The sequence below is a fragment of the Agelaius phoeniceus genome, chromosome 25 (assembly GCF_051311805.1).
Source record: "Agelaius phoeniceus isolate bAgePho1 chromosome 25, bAgePho1.hap1, whole genome shotgun sequence".
In the NCBI taxonomy this organism is placed as follows: domain Eukaryota; kingdom Metazoa; phylum Chordata; class Aves; order Passeriformes; family Icteridae; genus Agelaius; species Agelaius phoeniceus.
In genome coordinates this window covers 3,773,240-3,795,974 of record NC_135289.1, presented here as the reverse complement: position 1 = coordinate 3,795,974, position 22,735 = coordinate 3,773,240, and the positions used below count along the sequence as shown (strand labels likewise).

The following is a 22,735-nucleotide window of genomic DNA, read 5'->3' as shown; positions in this document are numbered from 1 at the left end:
ACACCAGGGATGGGGACTCCACCACCTCCCCGAGCAGAACATTCCAGAACTTTATTGTCAGATTATGCTCTTTTCTGACCCAGAGATGGGGCAACTCAGAGGCATCTTAAAAACTTTTATTCCATTTTCAGTCTCATGTGAAGGGTGAGACAACACAGATGTTATAATTCTCACCATCACAATCAAAAGTTAACTATTTCCTAATTACAACACATTAGAAGCCTTTCTTGGCCTATCAGCTTTTGCCACACCATGCTGTAAATGCCTAATTCTCTACAAATTCATTTCCCACACTTTATCACCCTTTCAGGAGAAAACTTTTCCCTGCTCTCCAGCCTGTATTTCCTTGGTGCAGCTCGGGGCTGTGTGCTCTGGTTGTGTCAGTGCCTGCAGAGAGAGCCCAGCCCCAGCTGAGCACAGGCACCTTTCAGGAGCTGCAGAGTGATGGGGGCAGCCCTGAGTCTCCTTTGCTCCAGGCTGAGCACCCCCAGCTCCCTCAGGGCTTCCTCACAGGGTTTGTGTGTTCCAAACCCATCTCCAGCCTCACTGCCTGCTCTGGATGAGGAGCAGGACGAGAACTTCCCTTTCCTACAAACCAGGGAGGTGATGAGCACAAATTCCCTTCCCTGCACACCATGGAGGTGATGAACACACCTTCCCTTCCTTTCCTCTCAATTACAAACCAGGGAGGTAATGAGCACCCCTTCCCTTCCTCTCAAACCATGGAAATAATTAGGACACCTTCCTTCCCTTCCCTGCAAACCATGGAGGTGATGAGCACACCTTCCCTTCCCTTCCCTTCCCTTCCCTTCCCTTCCCTTCCCTTCCCTTCCCTTCCCTTCCCTTCCCTTCCCTTCCCTTCCCTTCCCTTCCCTTCCCTTCCCTTCCCTTCCCTTCCCTTCCCTTCCCTTCCCTTCCCTTCCCTTCCCTTTTCCCTCAAACCCTGGAGGTGTTGAACACCTTTTTCCTTCCCCTGCACCATCAGCCCCCAGGGAAGCCCAGCAGGATGTGGCCAGGCAGGGGATGCAGGTTTTCCCCAGCTCAGGAGGCTGCTCTGAGCACACACACACACACTACTCCTTTGTTACTCCAGGGTGTATCTGCACCATGTGCAGGGCTGGAGGTTCTGCCACCCCTGGCTCAAACATAAATTCCCAGCACGGGGGGGGGGGCCCTGCCAGCTCCTCAACAGCCTCTTTGTTCCAGCCCTCCTCCCCTCCACCTCCCCTCTAATTTAATCAAGATGTTTTTGGGATCTACTGCGGGGCTGTTCCGCATTCCACCCAACATTAACGACTTCAGCTTCCAAATATTTGGGGGGATAATAAAGAGGAGAGCTCAGGAATGCTGTCAACATTCTCCAGCCCCAGCAAGGTCCTCCCAAGCCTGACAGAAAGATGGGATGGCTTCAAAATCAACATTTCCTGAGGTGCTTTCCCCATAAACCCAATGACAGCTCAAGCCACGGGAGGGTGAATGTGTAACACACCAAGATAAGACATTTTTATCTAATTTGCTGCCTCAAATTATGTCAGAGGGTGACAGCTGGAGCTGGAGCCCAAATCTGCTGATTCTGGAACTGCTCTGGAACAGTACCAGGTGTCTGCATCTTTTTAAAAGTAAGAATTAAATGTGCCTAGGTGGAGAACACACATTAAATATTCCCATGTTGCTTGAGTGAGGGTAAGGATGCCAGGAGGGGAGCAGGGATGTAGCACAGAGGCACCAACTCTGCCCCTCAGTGAGGGTTTTACCCGTGGCATTTGCACATTTACAAATTTACACCGTGGTGGAAAAATATTTGTACAAATGTGTCCAGCTTTGTAACCATTAACTTGTGTCCTGTGGTGGCTTTTCCATGTGTGGGGTGCTTTAAGATTTGTCATTTTCTGCTACCAGAGCAGCAAGAGGCACAGTGCAGCTGTAAAGTAGGTCATGACAGACCCCTTCAGAGAATTAATAATTCCTTTTCCTTGATTACTGCAAGGCTTTTAACCAACTCATTGTGGATTTTTTTATTTCACATCAAACACCCTGCAGTGTACCGGGAGATAAAACTGGGGGGGTTTCCTACCATCAAAGGTTCTAAATAGGAGGAGAATTTCAAACCCTCAGATTGGTTTTCTTGATTCCAAACAGGGTTTTGTCCCCATAAATATCCTCAGTTAAGTGGAAAGGGCAGGGAAAGGTCCCTGCTCCAGCAGCCCAGGGAATCTCCCAGCTAAAATCAGGGCAGAAAATGGGTTTTAAACCCAGCAGGGCAGGCAGATGCTGAGCTGCTACCTGGCCTGTCCTGAGGCCCCTCTGGCACAGAATAAATCTGCTTTTCTACCCATTAACATTTGCCAGTCACTTCCCAGTATCCATAGGTAAAAATCTGTCAAACTGAAAAGAATCAGTTCGTTCAGACACTGCTCAAAGTGAGGCTTCGACAGTCTGTTCTTTTAAAAAAAGCTAATTTTCTTTTTTTTTTTTTCTTTTTTCCTTCAATTTGAACAAGATTATCAGGCTGCTTCTAGGAAAATTTCAAAGAGACAACAGAGAAAGAGTGATTAAAGAGACCAAATTAAAGAGACTGCTGCTCAAAGGTCTGTACATGTATAAATAATCCCAAGGGATCCCACTCAAAAGATACATCTGGAGGCAAGAAAACCTGATAACCATGCAAGGAACAGGAAGAAAACCTGATAACCATGCAGAGAAATGAAGGGTCACATTAAATAGAGAGGGTGACAGGGGGATAGAGGGAAAAAAGGAAATCAAAGCAGGAATCAGCACAAATAGAAGAATATTTTGTGTGGGAAAAAAATACATATATAAATATAAAAACAGAGAGGGTGACAGGGGGATGGGGGGAAAAGGAAATCAAAGCAGGAATCAGCTCAAATAGAAGAATATTTTGGGGGGGGGGGAACAGATATAAAACCCATATATAAATATAAAACCCATATATACCATAAAACCCCATATATTAAAATTAAAAAAAATATATATAGATATAGAAATGCAGAAAGAAATAAATAAAGAGGCTGTGCTGAAGGAGGACAAGCAGGAGAAATCAAAGGGAGATGAAGGAATGAAAAGGAGCAGACATCAAAGCAGGATGATTTTCCAGGAGAGGGAGAGGTGACCAGAATAGCAACGCTGGTGGCACCAGGGCTGGGAACTGCAGCCCTGGAGCAGAGCCAGCCCTAAATCATTAACTGTGCCCAAACAAGAAAACATCACCTCCTCCCCAAGGTGGAACTATTTGTCACTGGGACAATCCCCCCACCTCCAGAGTTTTATTTGCTGGAAATGTGGTTATTTCACCATTTATCTTCCCCAGAACTGCACTGACACCACCCCTGGGGGCAGAGAAATCCCAGATTGCCACTGACAGCACCAGGATTCATCTTCAGGACTGTCAGACCCTGAGCAGGAGCATCTCACACCAACACCTAAAAGTGTTTCCTCAGGAGAAACCAAACCAAGAGCATGGAAAAGCACAGTGCTCCAAGAATTCCTGCAGCTCAGCTGAGAGCGCCCACACGGCTCAGACATGGCAAGGCTCTGACAGAGGAAAGGGGACCCAGGGAAGTAACAAAGCTCAGAGTCAGGGACAAGGGGCAGACACACAATGTTCACCCAGCAGCACGCAGGGCTGGCTCTGGCAAAAGCACAGAGCTGCTCTGATCAGCATGGAGAGCTTTGAAGTGGCTGGCAGCTCCTACCCATCCACCATGAATCCCTTCATCCCTGCCTTCATCCCCTTATCCATCCATCCATCCATCCATGGATTCCATCCATCATCCATGGATTCCATCCATCCATGGATTCCATCCATCCATCCCTCCATCCATCCATCATCCATCATCCATCATCCATCATCCATCCATCCATCCATCCATCCATCATCCATCCATCCATCCATCCATCCATCATCCATCATCCATCCATCATCCATCCATCCATCCATCCATCCATCCATCCATCCATCCATCATCCATCCATCATCCATCCATCATCCATCCATCATCCATCCATCATCCATGGATTCCATCCATCATCCATCCATCATCCATCCCTTCATCCATCCATCCATCCATCCATCCATCATCCATCATCCATCCATCCATCCATCATCCATCCCTCCATCCATCCATCCATCCATCCATCCATCCATCATCCATCCCTCCATCCATCCATCCATCCATCCATCATCCATCCATCATCCATCCATCCATCCATCCATCCATCCATCCATCATCCATCCATCCATCCATCATCCATCCCTCCATCCATCCATCCATCCATCCATCCATCCATCCATCCATCCACCATCCATCCATCATCCATCCATCATCCATCCATCCATCCATCATCCATCATCCATCCATCCATGGATTCCATCCATCCATCATCCCTCCATCATCCATCCATCCATCCATCATCCATCCATCCATCCATCCATCCATCCATCATCCATCATCCATCCCTCCATCCATCATCCATCCATCCATCCATCCATCCATCCATCCATCCATCCATCATCCATCCATCCATCCATCCATCCATCATCCATCCCTCCATCCATCCATCCATCCATCCATCCATCCATCCATCCATCATCCCTCCATCCATCCATCCATCCATCCATCCATCCATCCATCATCCATCCATCATCCATCCATCCATCCATCCATCATCCATCTATCCATCATCCATCCATCCATCCATCCATCCATCCATCCATCCATCATCCATGGATTCCATCCATCATCCATCCATCCATCATCCATCCATCCATCCATCCATCATCCATCCATCCATCCATCATCCATCCATCATCCATCCATCCATCATCCATCCATCCATCCATCATCCATCCATCATCCATCCATCATCCATCCATCCATCCATCATCCATCCATCCATCATCCATCCCTCTATCCAGGGATCCATCCATCATCCATCCATGGATTCCATCCATCCCTCCATCCAGCCCTGGGGTGGGGTCTGTGACAGGACCTCCATCTCCTCATTCTGTCAGTTCCTGGAGAAAGAGCCCAGCCCCACCTGACTAAAATCACCTTTTTCATTCCCTTTTCTTTTCCCTTCCCTTTTTCCTTTCCTCCTTTCCCTTTCCTTTCCTTTCCTTTCCTTTCCTTTCCTTTCCTTTCCTTTCCTTTCCTTTCCTTTCCTTTCCTTTCCTTTCCTTTCCTTTCCTTTCCTTTCCTTTCCTTTCCTTTCCTTTCCTTTCCTTTCCTTTCCTTTCCTTTCCTTTCCTTTCCTTTCCTTTCCTTTCCTTTCCTTTCCTTTCCTTTCCGCCCTTATCTCACCCACCCAGCCCTGATCACAGCTGCACTCTGTCCTTTGAAAAGTTCTCCACACCCTCAGAGATGCAGCAGCTCAAGAGCTCAGTGCCAAAAGGGACCTCAAGCACCTCCTTTTTTCCCTGCCTGTCCTCCCCACCTCACCTGCTCCATCCCAGCATGACACAAAACACTGATCTGAGAAAAAACAAGGAAAAAAAGAAATCCAAGGAAAGGATTTTCTGCCTCAGGATCTGCTTTTCCCCTCAGCAGATGAGGATTTCTGTGTCACCATCCTCTCCACATTTCATGGCATTATTTGCAACCTGAATCATTAACTCTGTTAATGATTCAGTTAATCATCATTAATGATTTAGTTAATTCATTAACTTAAACAGTTCCCAAATTCAAGTTGGTAGATTCCCCATTAACACCCACAGCAGAGCAGCCTGGCTTTGCCAGCAGCTTGTCCCTTTTTTTAACCCAGAAAAAGGTAAAAAAGGTGGGAAAAGTCCCTTTTTTTTGCTTAAAGTTCAGAGATACTCTGCCATTCTCTGTGCTGCTTTGGGATATTTTACAAATGTGTCACTGAGGGGGGTTATAAATGGGTAAAATTCTTTAAATCCACAGCAAAACTGCTTTGCAATATTTTAATCACACACCTCATCTGTTTTCTAGCCTGCAGTACCAATTCAAGCTGCTTCTTGCAGCTCAGGAAGGGAAGAGACTCCAGTGAAAAAGCACAAACAGGTCCATGTCAGCCAAATTTCTCTATTTATCAGCTGCTACCAGATAACAGAGGATGCAATTTTTGGTTTTAAACCACGCAGCACAAGTGCAGTTGTAATCAAACACCTGATCTGGCCTTCAGCCAAGCTGGTTTTCCTGGCAAACAGCCAAAGAAGAAGTTGGGATTTAACAACAAGTGCCTTTTGTTTGCACAAATTAATGTGGAGTTTGCCCTTGGCCTGTGAGAAACAAACCAGAGATGGTATTTTGCTGTTAATTGGTTATTTATTTGTTTTTATCCTTGTCCTGCTGGCCAAAATAAAGAATAACCATGGGTTTGCCCTGCTTTATAAAGGGCTGAAGATAAAGCTGCCATTTCCAGCCAAACTGGGATAATATCAATTTCCAAGTGAGGCTTTGCCAAGGCATTTTCCAGGCCACCTTGCTCCAGCACAGCCCTTGTTGAAATTCAACAGGGAGATTACTCCTCCTTTGGAGGGATTAGAGGAATTGGAGAGTAACTGCCATTCAATAATCCCATGTAAGTATCTAATCAACCATAATGTAATTACCAGAAAGTTTTAAAAGGTCAAAAAGGCCTCAGTGTGACATAACTTGAAAAGGAGAAGATTCTTCCTCTGCTCAGGCAATGACTTAGGAAAAAGAAGAAGTCTAAGAGAAACAGAATGTGAAAGTGGAATGTAGTTTCTTTTTCCATTAAAAACTCAAGAAACAGGCAAGTAATAGCTGGAGTATATAGATACAAAATATAGAAATATATGAAATATAGAAATATATAAAAATATATTACTTATAAAATATATAAAACATACATAATATAAATATATAAATATTTAAATATTAAATATATATAAATTATAAATATATATAATATATTATTAACATAGAAAGTATATTTTATTTACATAAAATATGTATTTTCTATATTATATATATTATATATATAAAATAGATATAAAATAGATATAATATATATAAAATAGATATAATTTATTTATAAATAATATATAAATTATATGTTATAAAATATATATTGTAATATACATAAAATATATATAATTCATTTATATATTTATATATTTATATATTTATATATATATATATATATATATAATATATTTTTTTATATATCTCCACAAGTAATAGCTGGAGTAGTATTTTAGATATATATTTAATATATATTTCTATTTATATATATAAAGATAATATATATATATTATGTATAATATATATTTTTATATCTATCTATAACTCCACAAGTAATAGGTGGAGTGGTATTTTTATAAATAAATAAATTAATTAATGACTAAATAAACAAATAAATAAATATACAGAAGAATCAAAGTGAATTTCTGTGCTGGAGCACTCAGTTACCTTCTTGAAGAGGCGTCCTGAGTCCTCGCTGACCTGCACAAAGCGTGGGATGATGTTGTTGAGATAAATGTCACTGAGGGTGGTGTGGTCCCTGCTCTCCCTCTTCACCTGGTTGAGCAGCAGGTTCCAGCAGTTCACTGGTGACAGCACGTTCTGATCCTTCCTGCAAGGACACACAACAGCAACAACTGGACAGGATTCCACCACAATCCTGGATCTGTAAATGAGGCTGTGGGGAGGGTGGGATGCTGAGGAGGATACAGAAAAGACACCCTCAGTTCCATTTCCCTGCATTTTTTGTCCCCAACAAACACATCCTGCAAATGCCAGCTGCAGTGTGCCAAGTGCAGCCTTTAATTTTTCCCTTTGAATCCAGGATTTTGTGCATAAATCAGAGCCTGAGGCAGGGAGGGCGATGGCTCCAGTGTCTGACAGGAGGTTCCACAGCCCTGTCTCAAACATTTGGGTCTTAACCACAATAAAAAAGATTTCAAGCACCTAGTGTGCCAAACAGCATCTGCATAGGGAACGAAATGCTGTGCAAAACCCATCATGGGAAGGCTTCTCTATCTGTCCCACAGCTCCTAAAAGCTGCTTCATTTTCTCATCTTTGAACTTTCCCCACCTTCCTTCAGCTGGAGCACCCCGCAAATGAGCAGTGCAAAGGGCAGCAGGGGAGAGGAGAGGAACTTTGGTTTATTTGGGTCAGCATTTCATTTATTGGAAGGAATCATTTGTCTCTCAGGGCAGCATTTCACCCCAGCTGAAAACTGGGGGATCCAGCAGCAGATCCAGGAGGAGAATTAATGACAGCATTTCCCTCTCTGCAGCTCTGGACACCTTTCATTCACAGTAATATTTATCTAGAAAAGAGTAAAACCTCTGGTGCAGAGCCCTGATTATTGTACAAGACTCTTATCAGATTTCTTTCCTCCTAAAAGCAATGCAGTTTAATTCCCATTGAAAAGGGAATATTCTGCACTTGAAAGGAAAGCAATCTCTGCTGCAGGAAACATTGGGAAAATGGGAAAACTGACCCAGGGCAGAGTTTCATTACCCTTCTTGTGACACCAGCAGTTGGATTTGTGCAATACGGATAATTTTAGATAAAGGGTTTCAGAACAGCTGATCTTGATTTAATAAAAAATAAAAATAAAATTGGAAAGCTCAGAACTGACTGCAGCTTGTGATCTGGACTGCTTCACCCACTGACTCCATCCCTGCCCTCCAAAGCTGGCAGAGCTACAAGCAAAAATTACCCAGTTACCATGAAGAGTTTGGGAATGAACATAACAACAAAAAATGCCCAGGCTCTCCACCAGCTGACCAAAACCCTGCCTCAAAACCCCTCAGAGCCCCATTAGCACCAGGAGTTCTGTGTAGAGGAGCTTGACAGCTGCTTTGCAAGCAAAGCTGAGTTAATAGAAGGGATAAAAATTGATGGTTTTTAAGTGTATCCATAACAAAGAAAAAGACAAGGCCATCAGCATGGAAACAGATTAGAAAAGATACATGAAAATTTTTGTAAGCTAAACTACGTGCACGAGTAGATGTGTATACATGCCTTATTAAATTTCTGTAAAACTTTTGCCAATTATATTAACACTAATTGCTTTGCACCAATAAATATAAATATATAAAATATATGAAAATATAATATAAATATATTGTATAAATATATAATATACAATTATAAATATATACAAATATATAATTACAAATATAATATATAATATAAATATAATGTGTAGATCTGTAATATATAAGTATATTAATATTATATATTAATGTCTAGCTGCCCTGGGTGATTCCAGACCCTGGCAGGGGCTCAGAGGCCTTAGCACAGAGTCACAAACACCTGTGCCTTCGATTGTAACCCATGGAAACAATCACCAACTTTGTGTGAAGAGTTACAAGCCACAAGAGTTTGAATAGAATGACAGTGAATTTACCACAGGGTGAAAATGTAGAATTTTGGGGTTTTTAGAATGGGGGTTCAGGAGGCAAGATGGAGGAATCTGGGTGTGTCCTGTCTTTCTCCTTCTTCTTCTTGTCCTCCATCTTCTGCTGGGATGGTGACACTTCTGGATTGGTTTAGAGTAGAGACAAACTGTCTAACATAGGTGATAGGTATTGGAAAATTATTGTAAATAAAGTACAGGTAGTTTTTAGTATAAAAAAGCTAACACCACCCTGAGGGTGGTCAGTGTGCCTTGAACCAACCTGCCAGACAGCTCTGAGCAGGTCAGATAAAGATAAGGAAAAATAAACAACTTTGAGAAGGAGAGCCAAGGAATCCTGTCTTCCTCTTTAGTCTCAGGGCTGTGAAAAAGAGACTTTTTAACACCTCGGGGTCATCTTGACACCAGAGACCCCATCAGGAAAGGGAAGCAGGGGAGCTGCAGGAGTTAAGTGGGAGTTGCAGCCCAGCTGTCCCAGCCACAGCAGCCCTGGCTGCTCCAAACACAAATAGCAGGAATGCCAGGAGCCTGTGGAAAGGCTGGGAGGGAAGCACTGGTGCTGCCTGGCGCCAGATGGGTGCTGACACGCTCCCTGTGGTCACACATCCTGCAGGAAAAGCCACCCCAAACCCCACAGCTCCCAGTGCACAGCTGGGGTTGTCACCTTCAGGATGCTCCAGCCACACACAGCCAGATTGTCATTTTAAATTCCTTTAATTTCTGGCTGTTGCTGCGGTTTAATAACCCCTTCAGTGCTTTGCTTTTGTATACAGATCCAGCATTTTGGAGGCAAAACCTCTCTTTGCTGTCAGCAAAAAGCTGATATTCAAGGCAGAAATGGAACAGAAAAGGAAATAGTTGCTTCAAACCTCCCAAGCATCCTTTAAAACTTCACACACATTAACTTTTAAAGCACCTCTGGAGCTGCAGGCTCCCCTGGGGTAGGACGTGGGCGCAGTTTTCCCAACAGGGAGCAGGAATTCTACAACTGCTCACAACAGAACCTCTTCATCCTCACCACAGCAGATGGCAGGGAGCAAACTGGGATTCCCATTAACCATTTCAACCCTCAAAGGAGCTGGCAAAGGCACTCTGCTCCCAGCTCCGTGTCACCCAGAGGAGAGATGGAAAAGGGAAGGGAAACATCACTGGGGGCTGGTGGTGTAACACATTCTGCAAAGTGACAGAGTCCCCCTTCACCCTGGAGAGGTAAAACTGATGAGATCAACCCCAAAACTTTTAGGATGTGAATATGAACATTCCCACAGTGCTGGTGCCTTCACACTGACAACAACTTTTTGATTCAAACCTCCCCCATGAGGAGGAGGAGGAGGAGGAGGAAGAAGAAGATGCCAAGACCCAGGTTTATTTCAAGCACTGCTTCTCCTGGTATAAAGATGGTGTGGTGATAGTGAGTGTGGAGAGTTTATTTGGGTTAGCCTGAATTGCAGCAGCTCACAGCCATGGGGGCTGGCTGGAGCAGGAAAAGGAAGCTGTGCACAGATTTTTAGGGAACCACAAACGATGAAGCTCTGTGGTTTCTCGGGTGTTATCTCCATCAGGTCCTGTGCAACTTCCACTTCAAAGGTTTCAGCTGGGTCTCAAAAAGATCATAAGGGAAGATTGAGTCTCAAGTATCTTAATTAAATTACTCATTCATACAAGGGACTTGCAGGCAATCCAAGATTGATCTGCTTCAAGGCAAGCAGGGCAGACAGGCAGATGCCAGAGACACTGAGTTGGGCATTGCAAGGAAATAGGAGAGAAGTCATCTTACAAAACAGATTCAAATAAAAAAATAACCAATAACAAAATAAACAATAAATAAAAAAAATAACCTAGAGCCACACCCACAAACCAGGAATAGGAACCCTGTGTTTCCATAAGGAGCACAAGGTGAAGGAATGAATTAGATATGAATTAGATGAGAATGAAAATATTACTGAAGAGAAAGGTCCTGTCCAGCCTGGCCTTGGGCACTGCCAGGATGCAGGGGCAGCCACAGCTGTGCCAGGGCCTGCCCACCCTCACAGGGAGGAATTCCTTCCCAATATCCCACCTCAATTCCCCTCTCATTTGAATCCCCTCTCATTTGAACCCCTCTCTCCTCTCCTGTCCTGATGAAGGGTCCAAGGGATGTCCCACTGCCCATGGCAACAGGAAACTCCCTGACCACCCTTGCTGCGAGTGAGGTGTTTAAAACAACACCTGAAGTCTCCTGTCCCACCTCCTGATCTCCCCAAAATCCTCAGATTTTCCCTGGATGTCTCCTACAGGCTGGTGCATCCCAGGACAGCCAAGTCTGAAACCCCCAGAGCTGGAGCCAGGCCAAGTGTGAGGGCAGAGATTTCACTGCTCCTCTAAATACTCCTGCAACCCTCTCTGAATTCTGTCCTCTGCAGTGTGGTGTGAGACTGGCATCACTGAGATGATGAAAAACAGCACAAAAATCCTCCCTGAGGTTTTCCATCCGTTTCTGCTGGTCATGAATCCCTGGCTCTCTGCAGTCACACAGGTCACTGAATCAATGAATGTTTAATGCTTACAAAAAGCTTCCAAATGGGGTTACTTGACAGGCTCAGAATAAAATGTGCAGGACTCTGTTTCAGCAAAAAGAACCACAAAAAATAACGTTTATTATTATTAATAATAATGATAATGTAAGTGAGCCCACGTGCCCCAAATGTTTTTGTTAATTCCTCCCTCACAACCTGTATCATCCCTGCTTTACAGAAATCATTTTACTTCTAGGAAAATTAAAGCTGAATTTCTCTGCAAGCTGCTCATTCAACCTCACATTTGATTTTCCCTGACACAGCTCAATGTTAAGTGCAAATTTTGAGAATTACAAGCATGGACATCCATGCTGCTCCCTGCCCTTCTCTTCCAAAAGATTCCAGTTATGAACATCTGTTGTTTACAAGTGCTCAGCCTGAGGGTTGCCAGACTTATTCTTCATCTTCTACTTCAAGGCAAAGGCTGCCAGAAAGGCATCTGAATTTCATGCTGGGATATCCTGGACATTCAGCTCTCCAGCTGACAATTGCTACTCAGGATCCTGCTTCCAAAGATTATCTTGATTTAAAATGTGGCCTTAAAATAGCATTGTAGCATTGTCTTTTCTTTTTTTTTTTTTTCTTTTTTTTTTTTTTCCATTTTCTCCCTCAAAAGCAATCACTCAAGATTGGCCACGGTTTTCATATTGTTGACTGATGATCTGAATAGGCAAATGCCTCCAGGCCAAAAATGACATGAAATAAGAGAACTGAAGGCTGGGGTTGGAGGTCCCAGGGTCTGAGTGCAGAGGGACAGAGCCTTTTTGGGGGGCTGGAAGTCACCCCCAGACCCAAGAGCCACCTGTGAGATGGATGCTCTGATTTACACCCCAGGTACCAAACCTGGGACAAACAAGCTCCTGTAGCAGCCACAGTTACAAGATTTGGGCATCCTTTTGCACATTCCAGCTCTTACATCCCATTCCCCATTAATAACACACAACCCACCAGGAATTACTGACATCAGTGAGCACCCAGAGGCAGGGAATGGCTTCTGTGTCCAACACAAACTTGGGCAATATTTGGCTCTGGAATTCAGAGCAGTGCTGGTGCCTACATTCACTCTTAACAACTCTCTTTTCCATTCCTGTCCTTGCAATCAAATCTACAGCAGGGGGAAAAAAATAAATAAAATAATATTAAAAAAATAAAATAAAATGAAATAAAATAATAAAATAATAAATAAAAATAAACAAAAATTAAAATAAAATAAAATATAAAAGATAAAATAAAATATAAAATATAAAATAAAATAAAAAATAAAGTAAAATAAAATATAAAATAAAATAAAAAATAAAGTAAAATAAAATATAAAATAAAATAAAAAATAAAATAAAATATAAAATATAAAATAAAATATAAAATAAAAGAAATAAAATTTAAAAATAAAAAATTAAAAATAATATAAAATAAAAAATTAAAAGTATAAATAAAAAAAATAAAAAGTAAAAAGTAAAAAATAAATAAAAAAAAAAATAAAATAAAATAAAATAAAATAAAATAAAATAAAATAAAATAAAATAAAATAAAATAATAAAATAAAATAATAAAATAAACCTCCCTGGGCTTTGGGAAGCCCCACAGCAGCCTGCACCTCTGCTCTCTCCCTGAAGCCTGTGCTCTTCCCAGCATGGAGGAACCCACACATTCCAACTGCAGGGCTCAGCCCAAAGCCTCCTGCCCTGGGGAGCATTCCCTTGCAGGAACACAGTGGGAGCAAGTGGGCAATCCCACAAGAGCTGCAGAGCAGGAAAATGCAAATTACAGGGTGGCTGCCTGACAGATTTCCATGTCAGGAGATCTAAAAAGGGGATGTGCCACGGGGAGCAGGCAGGCAATGATACGGTACCTTCTGCCATAATTACCACTTCTGGGGAGAGCAGGTTATTATGAGGTATTTATAGGGTCAGGGCCAGGCAATTACAGAGCAGGCTCCTCTCCCAGACTGTAATCCTGAGGAGCAGGGAGCTGATGGCTGGTTTTGATCCCATGGGGGCTCCCAATGGGATTCCAGCTCCAGCATCTCCAGCCAGGACAGTCCCTGTGATTCAGGCAGGGCAGCGCTGGGAACAGGTGGTTACAAAGGGAATTGTTCCCTAAGGAGCCCTGTGGCATTCTGGCACTCTCCTGAGTGGCACAGCCAGCACACAAGTGGTGCATGGCCAGCCTGACCTGTGCCACTGCTGACCAACACTGCCCACACACCCAGCAGCCTCAGACACCGTGGTATTTTTCACTCATTCCAACTCTTGACCAAATTAATTTGTGTGTTTATGACTCAGACCTTGCAGGGATACCATATTCCAAGAGCAAGGCATTTTTCTGGCAATCTGCTGCTGAAGTAGGAGAACTCGTGAGTCCAAGCAACATCAGCCCTCTCCCTGCAAATCCTGCAGGATTCTGTTCAACTCTGGTCAAAACTTCCACATCATAAATTCATTCTAAATCCCCAAGCAGAAGTTCTATGCAACTTTCTCAAGCTGAATACAAAAGTGTTTCTGATGGGTTGTTTCATATCATGTAATATAGAGAAAATCACCTCAATTTTCACCAGAAATAACAACAAAATCAACTGAAAACATCCATCATAAGCAGGGGGAAATTGTAATCTAGACATCATCTCTTTAGTGCCATCTTAAAGGCACCTGCAGGATGTGCAGTGTTTATAGTTGTAACAACACTTTCACTCTAAAAGAAAAAGGAAAAAGCAAAAAAGAAAGGAAAGGGGAAAGGGGGAAGGGAGGGGAGGGGAGGGGAAGGGAAGGGAAGGGAAGGGAAGGGAAGGGAAGGGAAGGGAAGGGAAGGGAAGGGAAGGGAAGGGAAGGGAAGGGAAGGGAAGGGAAGGGAAGGGAAGGGAAGGGAAGGGAAGGGAAGGGAAGGGAAGGGAAGGGAAGGGAAGGGAAGGGAAGGGAAGGGAAGGGAAGGGAAGGGAAGGGAAGGGAAGGGAAGGGAAGGGAAGGAAAGATCTTTCAGACTCTGACAGGTCCATGGATGTGCAGAACAACTCTTCCCCACGCAGCTCTGCTCTGGAGCCAGGCTTTCCTGAGCACACAGCACAACGTGTGCTCTAAATGACAACCCAAGTGAATGACATCAAAGCTGTGCAGGCAGGAAACTAAAATGGTGCTTCCTTAATGGCTTCCACAGAGAGAGCTGCTGCTGGAAACGGGAAGCTGCTGTGTCCCCACATCCCTCCAAACACAGCAACAGCACAGCACAAACACAGGGAGAACGTCCCGACCCGAACAATGCGCAAAGTGACGCTGCACTCGGGGTGGGAGCGGGCCCAGATGGATCCTCTCAGATCTCAGAAATGATTCAGATCCCAAGGCTGCTGCTGCTCCTTGTTTTCCTCAGCTGCTGCCCTGACAACACAGCCCAACAAGGCTGAGCACTGCCCACATGGGGAGCACGGGCTGGGCTCACCCCCACAGCCCCTCCTGCAGCCCCTGCCCCTGGGAAAAGCAGAATCAAGAGGATTTGAACCCATAAAACCAGGTTCCATCTGCATCAGTGTGAAAAATGCATGTATTTTATGATTGGCTTTTCACAAATATTCAAATGAATATTATATGTGTTGTGTTAGAAAGTAATGCTGTATTAATTCTCTTAAGTAGTGTATTAAATATAGTTTTAGGTTATAACATAATGCTAAAATAGAAACTGTGCTGTGTAGGATACTTCTTTTAAAGAAAGGACTTGCAGTGAGACAGCAGCCACAGGACACCTAAATCTTTCAGAGAAAGAGAATTTATTGCCCTCTTATCAGAAGAAATGAACTTCTTCCTGCCTTGAAGGTGCTGTTCGGATTCAGAGGAAGAAGCTGACACTGACCAGACAGAATCCTGTGATTGAAGGGAATTTATGCATCATGGATGAGGTGTATGAATATGCAACAGGCTGTTGTTTTTAAGGGTTAATCCTTTGTTAATGGGTGTCCTTTTTCAGGCTCGTGCTGCCCAGAAAAAGGTACCCGGACTGTCCATAACTCTTTGTCTCTATTGTCTCATATTGTCCTAATCCAATTTGTCCAAATTATTATTACTGTAATTGTATCACTATTTTTATAACCATTTTATTACTATTAAACTTTTAAAATTTTAAAAACAAGTGACTGGCGCTTTTCACAATCAGTCACCCCAGCTCAGAGAAGTGGGGAAGAACCAACGTCCAGCAACACAGCCAGACCCAGCTGTAAATGATGTTTCAAGCAGCAGAGTCAAGAGATTGTCAGTAAGGACATGTTCAGGTTTTAATTGAGTCCCCCAGCTCGGTATCCAGGGATTCCCCCATCCACAGTGGCACAGCTCTCTCTGGAAGTGCTACTGGCCTTATTTCCCTGCTGTTTGAAGTGATAGTAGCAGAGCTGCAACACAACTCCCACACAGAGCGTGTGTGGGATCCCAAAAACGGAGAACTGACAGCAGGGAACAGATTGGGAACAGCTTCCCTTCAGAAAACCAAAGCCATTGACACTGAAGGAAATCCTGTCCATCAAATCTGGCACACAGCTTTGCCCACCTTTCCCAAGAAAATGACTCCTTTTTTGCACATTCCAGTTCTTACATCCCATTCCCTATTAATAACACACAACCCACCAGGAATTACTGACATCAATGAGCACCCAGAGGCAGGGAATGGCTTCTGTGTCCAACACAAACTTGGGCAATATTTGGCTCTGGAATTCAGAGCAGTGCTGGTGCCTACATTCATTCTTAACAACTCTCTTTTCCATTCCTGTCCTTGCAATCAAATCTACAGCAGGGGAAAAAAATAAAGCAGAAACAAAAGGGAAATACTCTACTTGAATTGCTGGTCTTTGGTGCTCCTAGTTTTAGCCAGGAATCTCTCAGCCAACTTCTCCAAATTCCTGGAGTAATCCATCTCAATCTCTGCCTTCTTGCGGAAGAAATCCTGCAAGTCCTGCAGTAACTGGACCCGAAGCTCACACTGCTGGTCAAGGCATTTCAGCTGCTCTACCAACTGGGCACGGATCTCTGCAACAAACAAAAGCACTGCAGATTAAACACAGTCCATCACACCATCACAATTCTCCAGCAAAACATCATTCAAAAGTGTGATCCTTCACTGGTGTCAGCCAGGCTCCCTTGTGGTGATTATCTACAGGCAGAAAATGACTGCGGGTGCAATTGCAAGGAAATCCATCCCAAACCCTGCGGGCTGGTGCACAGCAAAGCTTTGTTGTTGAAAAGTGCATCAGTTACAAGTGTCAAGTGCATTTTTGGCATTGGGAATGAGTGGTCACTGCCTAAAAATGTACTGAATCTCAGTCTGGAAAAAGGACTGAATGCTGCAATCCCCCACGTCAGCTCAGCAAACCACTTCAGGGAATTTCTATCAAATTCCTCTGCAAACTACTCCTGATGCAGAAACAAGACATTGCACATTCTGGGGCACTCCCCAAAGGCACCAAATTCAGATTATTCAGTTTGTTCCTGAGTCTCCAGCTGTGCAGCTCATTATAAACCAAGCCATGAAAGAGATGAAGAAACCCCTCTGGAGAGCCAACACCAGAGCACTTCCCATTAGGGAATCATCTCCAGGAAGGCTCCTTTTCCTTTTAAAATATCTGCAAGTAACATATTTCCATCTAAGGACCCCATAAAGCACACAGATATAGGTGTTAATACCACAATTAATTATTAATGCACATTCATAATAATCACGGCATAATGATTATGAATGTCTCTATGTTAACACAGTATTTTACAAACTCTTCTCAAGCATTTTACAAACATGAAAAAGCTTCTCCCATTAGCCACGTGTTCTCCTTATCCCACTAATCCTGAATTTGAGGGACAGAATAGTAAAATGACTCACTCACAGTCAAACAGGGCAAGAAAACACAGCAGAAGTGTGTCAGTCGCAGCCTAAAAATGCAGAAATATTCAGTGATGCAGCCAGCAGAGGCTATTTGGCTTTTACACAGGCAATAAACTCAACATGAAATCAATAAAATATGCCCTTTCATCTAAAGGTCTTTGAGCAGTGAAACTGCAGAGATTTGCCATGGCCTGACTGCGAGCGCTGCTCCCTCCAAAGCTTTTCCAAGATGTGCTGTTCCAGGCTGAACCCAGAACCAGCAATAAAATTTCAGGTTTCAATAAAATTTCAGGTTTCACAGCTTCCCTCACACCTCCACACAGCGACTGCAGGCGCCCACAGCTCCAACACTGCAAGGGAAGGAGAGGAGGGAGCATTTCCCAAACTCAATTTTTTTAAAAATCAACGACTTCACTGCTGATTCCTGAAATACAGAAAATCACAGAGAGCAGCTTGGCTCCTCTGTGAGTTTGTCCCTTTGCCCAGGAAATAAAAAAAAAACAACCATCTGGACCTCCATGGTTTCATTCCTGCCATGCACTCCCAGGATCAGTTGCCTCGGATCGTGCTCACATCTGCGGGAACAGTTTTAAGGAATTTGGGATTTGCCATGAACAAAACCCCGCATCTTTATTTTAGGGACTCCAAAACCCAAACCACATGTAGGAAAACACAGCTCCCAATCAGGCTTGCCAAAAGAAAAAAAAAAGGAAAAGAAATAATCTGCACAAATGTGGGGTTTTCAAGCTTGAAGATGACCTTGATTAGCACTGAATTTGGTCATTGCAAACTTCTCAGCCTGTGGTACCCAGGGACTTTTGCTGCAAGGAGGAAATACAGCCAGCAAGGTTGTTGAAAGGGAGGAGTCAACACTGTAATGTGGGGCAAAGCTGGTCAGGTTTATTTTTCCCCACAGGAGAGAATCTTAAAAACCAGAAAACCTGTGTTTCTTCATCAGGAAATAGAGCTACAGGCAAATACATCGACCTCAGCTGCCTGTGCACTTCTTTAACCAAAACCACTCCAGCTCTGCTGCTTCCCCAGGCTCAGGGATGTCCCAGCTCAGGTGGGAAGAGTGTGGGGTCACCCCAGGAAGAGACAAATCCACGAGGAACCCGACCCTGGATGTGCAGGGAAGCATGAGCCACAGCAGGTGAAATCTGCACGCTGCATTTATTTATCCCAACACTGGAGATCCCTTTGCTTTTGAGCTGCCTTTGTTGTTTGCCCCATCCCAGGTGGTGTTTCAGGACTGGCAGGGCCACTGGGATGCTCACACACATCAGACCTGGCAGCACTTATGTAAAACTTTGCTGCTGATGCCCAAAATGTGCTGCACACACTCAGCTTGAGCGCCAGTGCGGGTTTCACCAGGGAAATGCAAACCAGACAGCCCCATCCCACCTGAGGCTTTGCCATTTAGACTTTTTAAAGCCAAGGAGGTGATAACAGCACCAAAACTGCCAGGGAGGTGGTGTTTCCTTGCTGCAATCACCCAGTTCTCCTCATCCTTAACCTGACACTCACCTGCAGCTCTGACACCCAAAGAGGAACATCCTTCAACACAAGAAGGATTAGAAAGCTCTTCCTCCCTTTGGGTTTTCTCCTCCACCCTTTCCTCACCAAAAGGGATGTTCCCAACACAGAAACAACTCTGTGACCTTTTCAGAAGCTACTGGACAAAAGACACTAATTTTAGTAAGTTGAGGACTCATTGAAAGGGATCCCACAAAGAAAATACCTGGGCAGAGCTGGTGTTTTCTGCTAAGCACAGAAAGAGAGTCAGGATTCAAATGCAGCAAATTTTGCGGCAAAATTTTAATGTTTTTATTTGTGCATTTAGGGATTGCTCATCTGCAATGTTTTGGAAGTCTGCAACCTTCTTAGCATGGATGAGCAGCAGACACCTTGCTAGAGAAGAGGACTGGGGTAGGGATGGGAAATAGAAGATTCAGGCAGATCATGGAATGACCACCCATCCTCCTCGGTGCCTCAATTGATGGATTTTTATGAGGGCAACAAATTGGACATTGCCCATGATGTACACTATTGGAAAACCACCTTCTGGAGCAAAATTAGAACTACAAAGGACCACTTCCAAAAAAACAGCAGCTCTAAAAGACAAGAAGATCAGAGCACGAGTGTTTTAATTAGAAAATCCCAAGGCCGCTCAAGCTCTTGGCTCCGGAGGTGGGACACTCCACACACAGCTCTCTGACTGAACAACACAGAGAACCAGCAGCTTCTCCTCCAGTGTGAAAGGCAATCTCAGCATTTTTCTTTATAAATAAAGGCAGTGTTTTGGAGGGGAGCAGTGACAGCTGATCGGGCTCCCGCAGGGAACAATGAGCCATTCAGCCCCGGCTTATCGAGGCCGCGGCGCTGGGCCCGAGTGAGGCAACCTTGCTCATCTTTCAAACACACACCCCGCAGCCCTGTGCCACAAAATAAAATCAAGAATGCAGGAATTTCCTGAGGCTTACTGGGCCTTGCAGAGTATAAAGTGTCTGCTTGTTTTCCCACTGCTTACACAAGCAGAAGGGATTTTTTCTTTTCGGGCCTGCTCCGAGCACATCCCCCGGCGGCGTCGGGGCCGTGCGTGCTCTAACCCGAGGGTCACCGAATTACACGGGACCTTTTCATGTCTCCAGTCACAACAACCACTCCAGTCCCCAATCCACTGCTTCTGCATCTTTTAATTTGCACAGGTTATTAGGTTAACAGCCACTTTAAACACCAAAAAAGCCTTTCCCTCTCCTTTCCTTTAGAGCTTGGCAATCCCACCCACTGTGATGGCTGAAGACAAGGAACAACCTCCTGAAGATTCTTTTCAAGGGTCTGAGGGTGAATAAGCACACGTTGAATTCGAGGTCAAGATGCCAGTGGAAAAATTAGGATTAAACACCAGGTATTCTTATTGTAAGCCTTGCCCTGTACCACTGAATTCCGTCTACTGTATTTCAAATTCATGAGGCTGACAACTCTACATAATTCAAACATCCTCAGTGGCCACAGAAAGTTTTCCATCCACCTCAAACAAACCATTTATTCATTTCCATCACCAGATCATAAAGTCACCCGGGTCACCAAGGGACAGACTGTTGTATAAGCCTGGGCAGTTGCATGACTTGACTTTGATCCTTTTCAACATTCCATGTAGCATGCAGGAGTCAGGTCCACTTTATAACAAGGAAAGGATCTTCTGCCTTCTGTATTTTACTCCCATTTGCCATTCCCCACCCAGAGGCTGTGGCTGACCCATCCCTGGAAGTGTTCAAGGCCAGGCTGGAGGGAGCTTGGAGCAACCTGGAAGGTGCCCTTGCACAGGGGAATGAGATGAGCTTTAAGGTCCCTTCCATCCCAAAGCATTCCACGATCCTCGGCATCCTCAAACTCCACCAAACACAGCAGAGTTCTGCAGAGCTCCTGGCAGGAATTTGTGTTTTCATCAAACAATTCCACCTGGAGCGGGGGGATATTCACAGTGCCTGGGACTGCATCTTGCTCTGCTACAGCATCCAACATCCACCTTCTGAAATAGAATTTCCCAAACTTGACTTTTTAAGGCTTAAACATCCTATGAAGTTGGAATATGGAACCAACTCGTTTATTCTCCCATAGGTCACGCAGTGAGCTAAGACAGGGTAACCTCAGAGCCTGGACTCCAACAAGATTCCTGCTCTGAGCAGGATCATGGAAAGGAAGCTGAAACCCAAGGAAGGGCTCATGTCCCTCCCTAGGAAGGGTTTCAGCTCTTGCCAGGGAGAAGCTGGAACTGCTCTGGCTGGATGGCAGCAGGGTGAATCACAGGCTGGCAGCACAGGGCACCAGGAGGAGGCACGAGCTGTGCTCAGTATCTCCCCCATCTCCTGCATCCCTGGTTTCCCAAGGAAGGGAAAGGTTTCCCCGCCCCATCCCCAGTGCCACGCTGCATAAAAAGATGACAAGCTTGGGAAAGGAGTGGGATGGCAGCAAAACAGAACCACCAAGCCTCAGATGAAAGAGCAAGGCTCTCACCCACACGGATGTGCTGCAGCGGGCAGAGCCCAGCTCCAAAGCCAGCTGTGCCTGGTGGCCCTGCAGCTGTCCCCAACCTAAGGGACCCTCAGCATGGCCAGAGACAAGGCACAGCCCAGGGAAGGTGGCAGCCAGCAGGGCTGTGTGGCTCAGGTAGCCCCGACTAAGAAGGAACCACCCTAAACTGCACACCCAGCCTAAGACAGGCTGATTTCTCAGGCTCCCCGCAGCACAGGAAAGGCAAGAAAAGGCAAAATGAATTAAATCTCCACTTCAAAGCTGGAGCTGTGATTTTAGATCTTGTGCTCCGTCCTTTTTCAGTCCTCATCTCCTGGGAGCTGCCACACAGTCTTGTGCTGAACATCAGAATGAGATGTCTGGGCATCCACTTTTGGAGACTCCATGTAGGTCAAACTAAAAACTACAGCTGAGTTTAAAGCCAACACTCCATTCAGCTTCCAAAAGTTAAAACCATCCAACACAACTTGTGAGTAAAAGCAGTAACTGTTTAAATATACAAGTAACTTTCAGAGAATGCACTGAATCACATATTTTGACATGTTCTTACCACATCACTAAATTATTCACATTTCTCCTGCCATCACATATGAGAGGCTGTACTCCAAGAGTGAAGGACTTGGTACTTCTGACTATTTTTATTGGTAAATGATTACAAACAGGGCTGTGACTAATGACAGGCCCAGCCCAGCCACCCCAACGTGGCTGGGAAGTTTAATGACTTTGAAAAGCCTTTATATATTAACAGCCAGAATTCCAGGGAACAAGCTGTGTCACCAGCCAAAAGCTGTTGATCATCACAGCCTTAGAAAAATCTCCCTGGTAATCTAAAAGCTTGGCTTTGAAGTGAAAATGATATAAGAGGAGGAAATACAGCCTTTTGTTTAAGAGCAGAGCCAGGAGGGAGATTCAGGTTCACAAC

General features: G+C 44.4%; 1 protein-coding gene across 4 annotated transcripts in view; it reads right to left on the bottom strand.

Annotated features, from left to right (window-relative positions):
- The window catches only part of SRGAP2 (SLIT-ROBO Rho GTPase activating protein 2), a 124,755-nt gene that overhangs the window by 69,215 nt on the left and 32,805 nt on the right, over positions 1-22,735 (bottom strand). For all 4 annotated transcript variants that reach the window (XM_054648875.2, XM_054648876.2, XM_077190654.1 and 1 more), the window contains exons 3-4: positions 16,739-16,931; positions 7,419-7,581 (exon numbers count right to left, since the gene is read on the bottom strand). In XM_054648875.2, the coding sequence (XP_054504850.1) occupies positions 7,419-7,581; positions 16,739-16,931 (356 nt within the window). The remainder of the gene's footprint in view (positions 1-7,418; positions 7,582-16,738; positions 16,932-22,735) is intronic.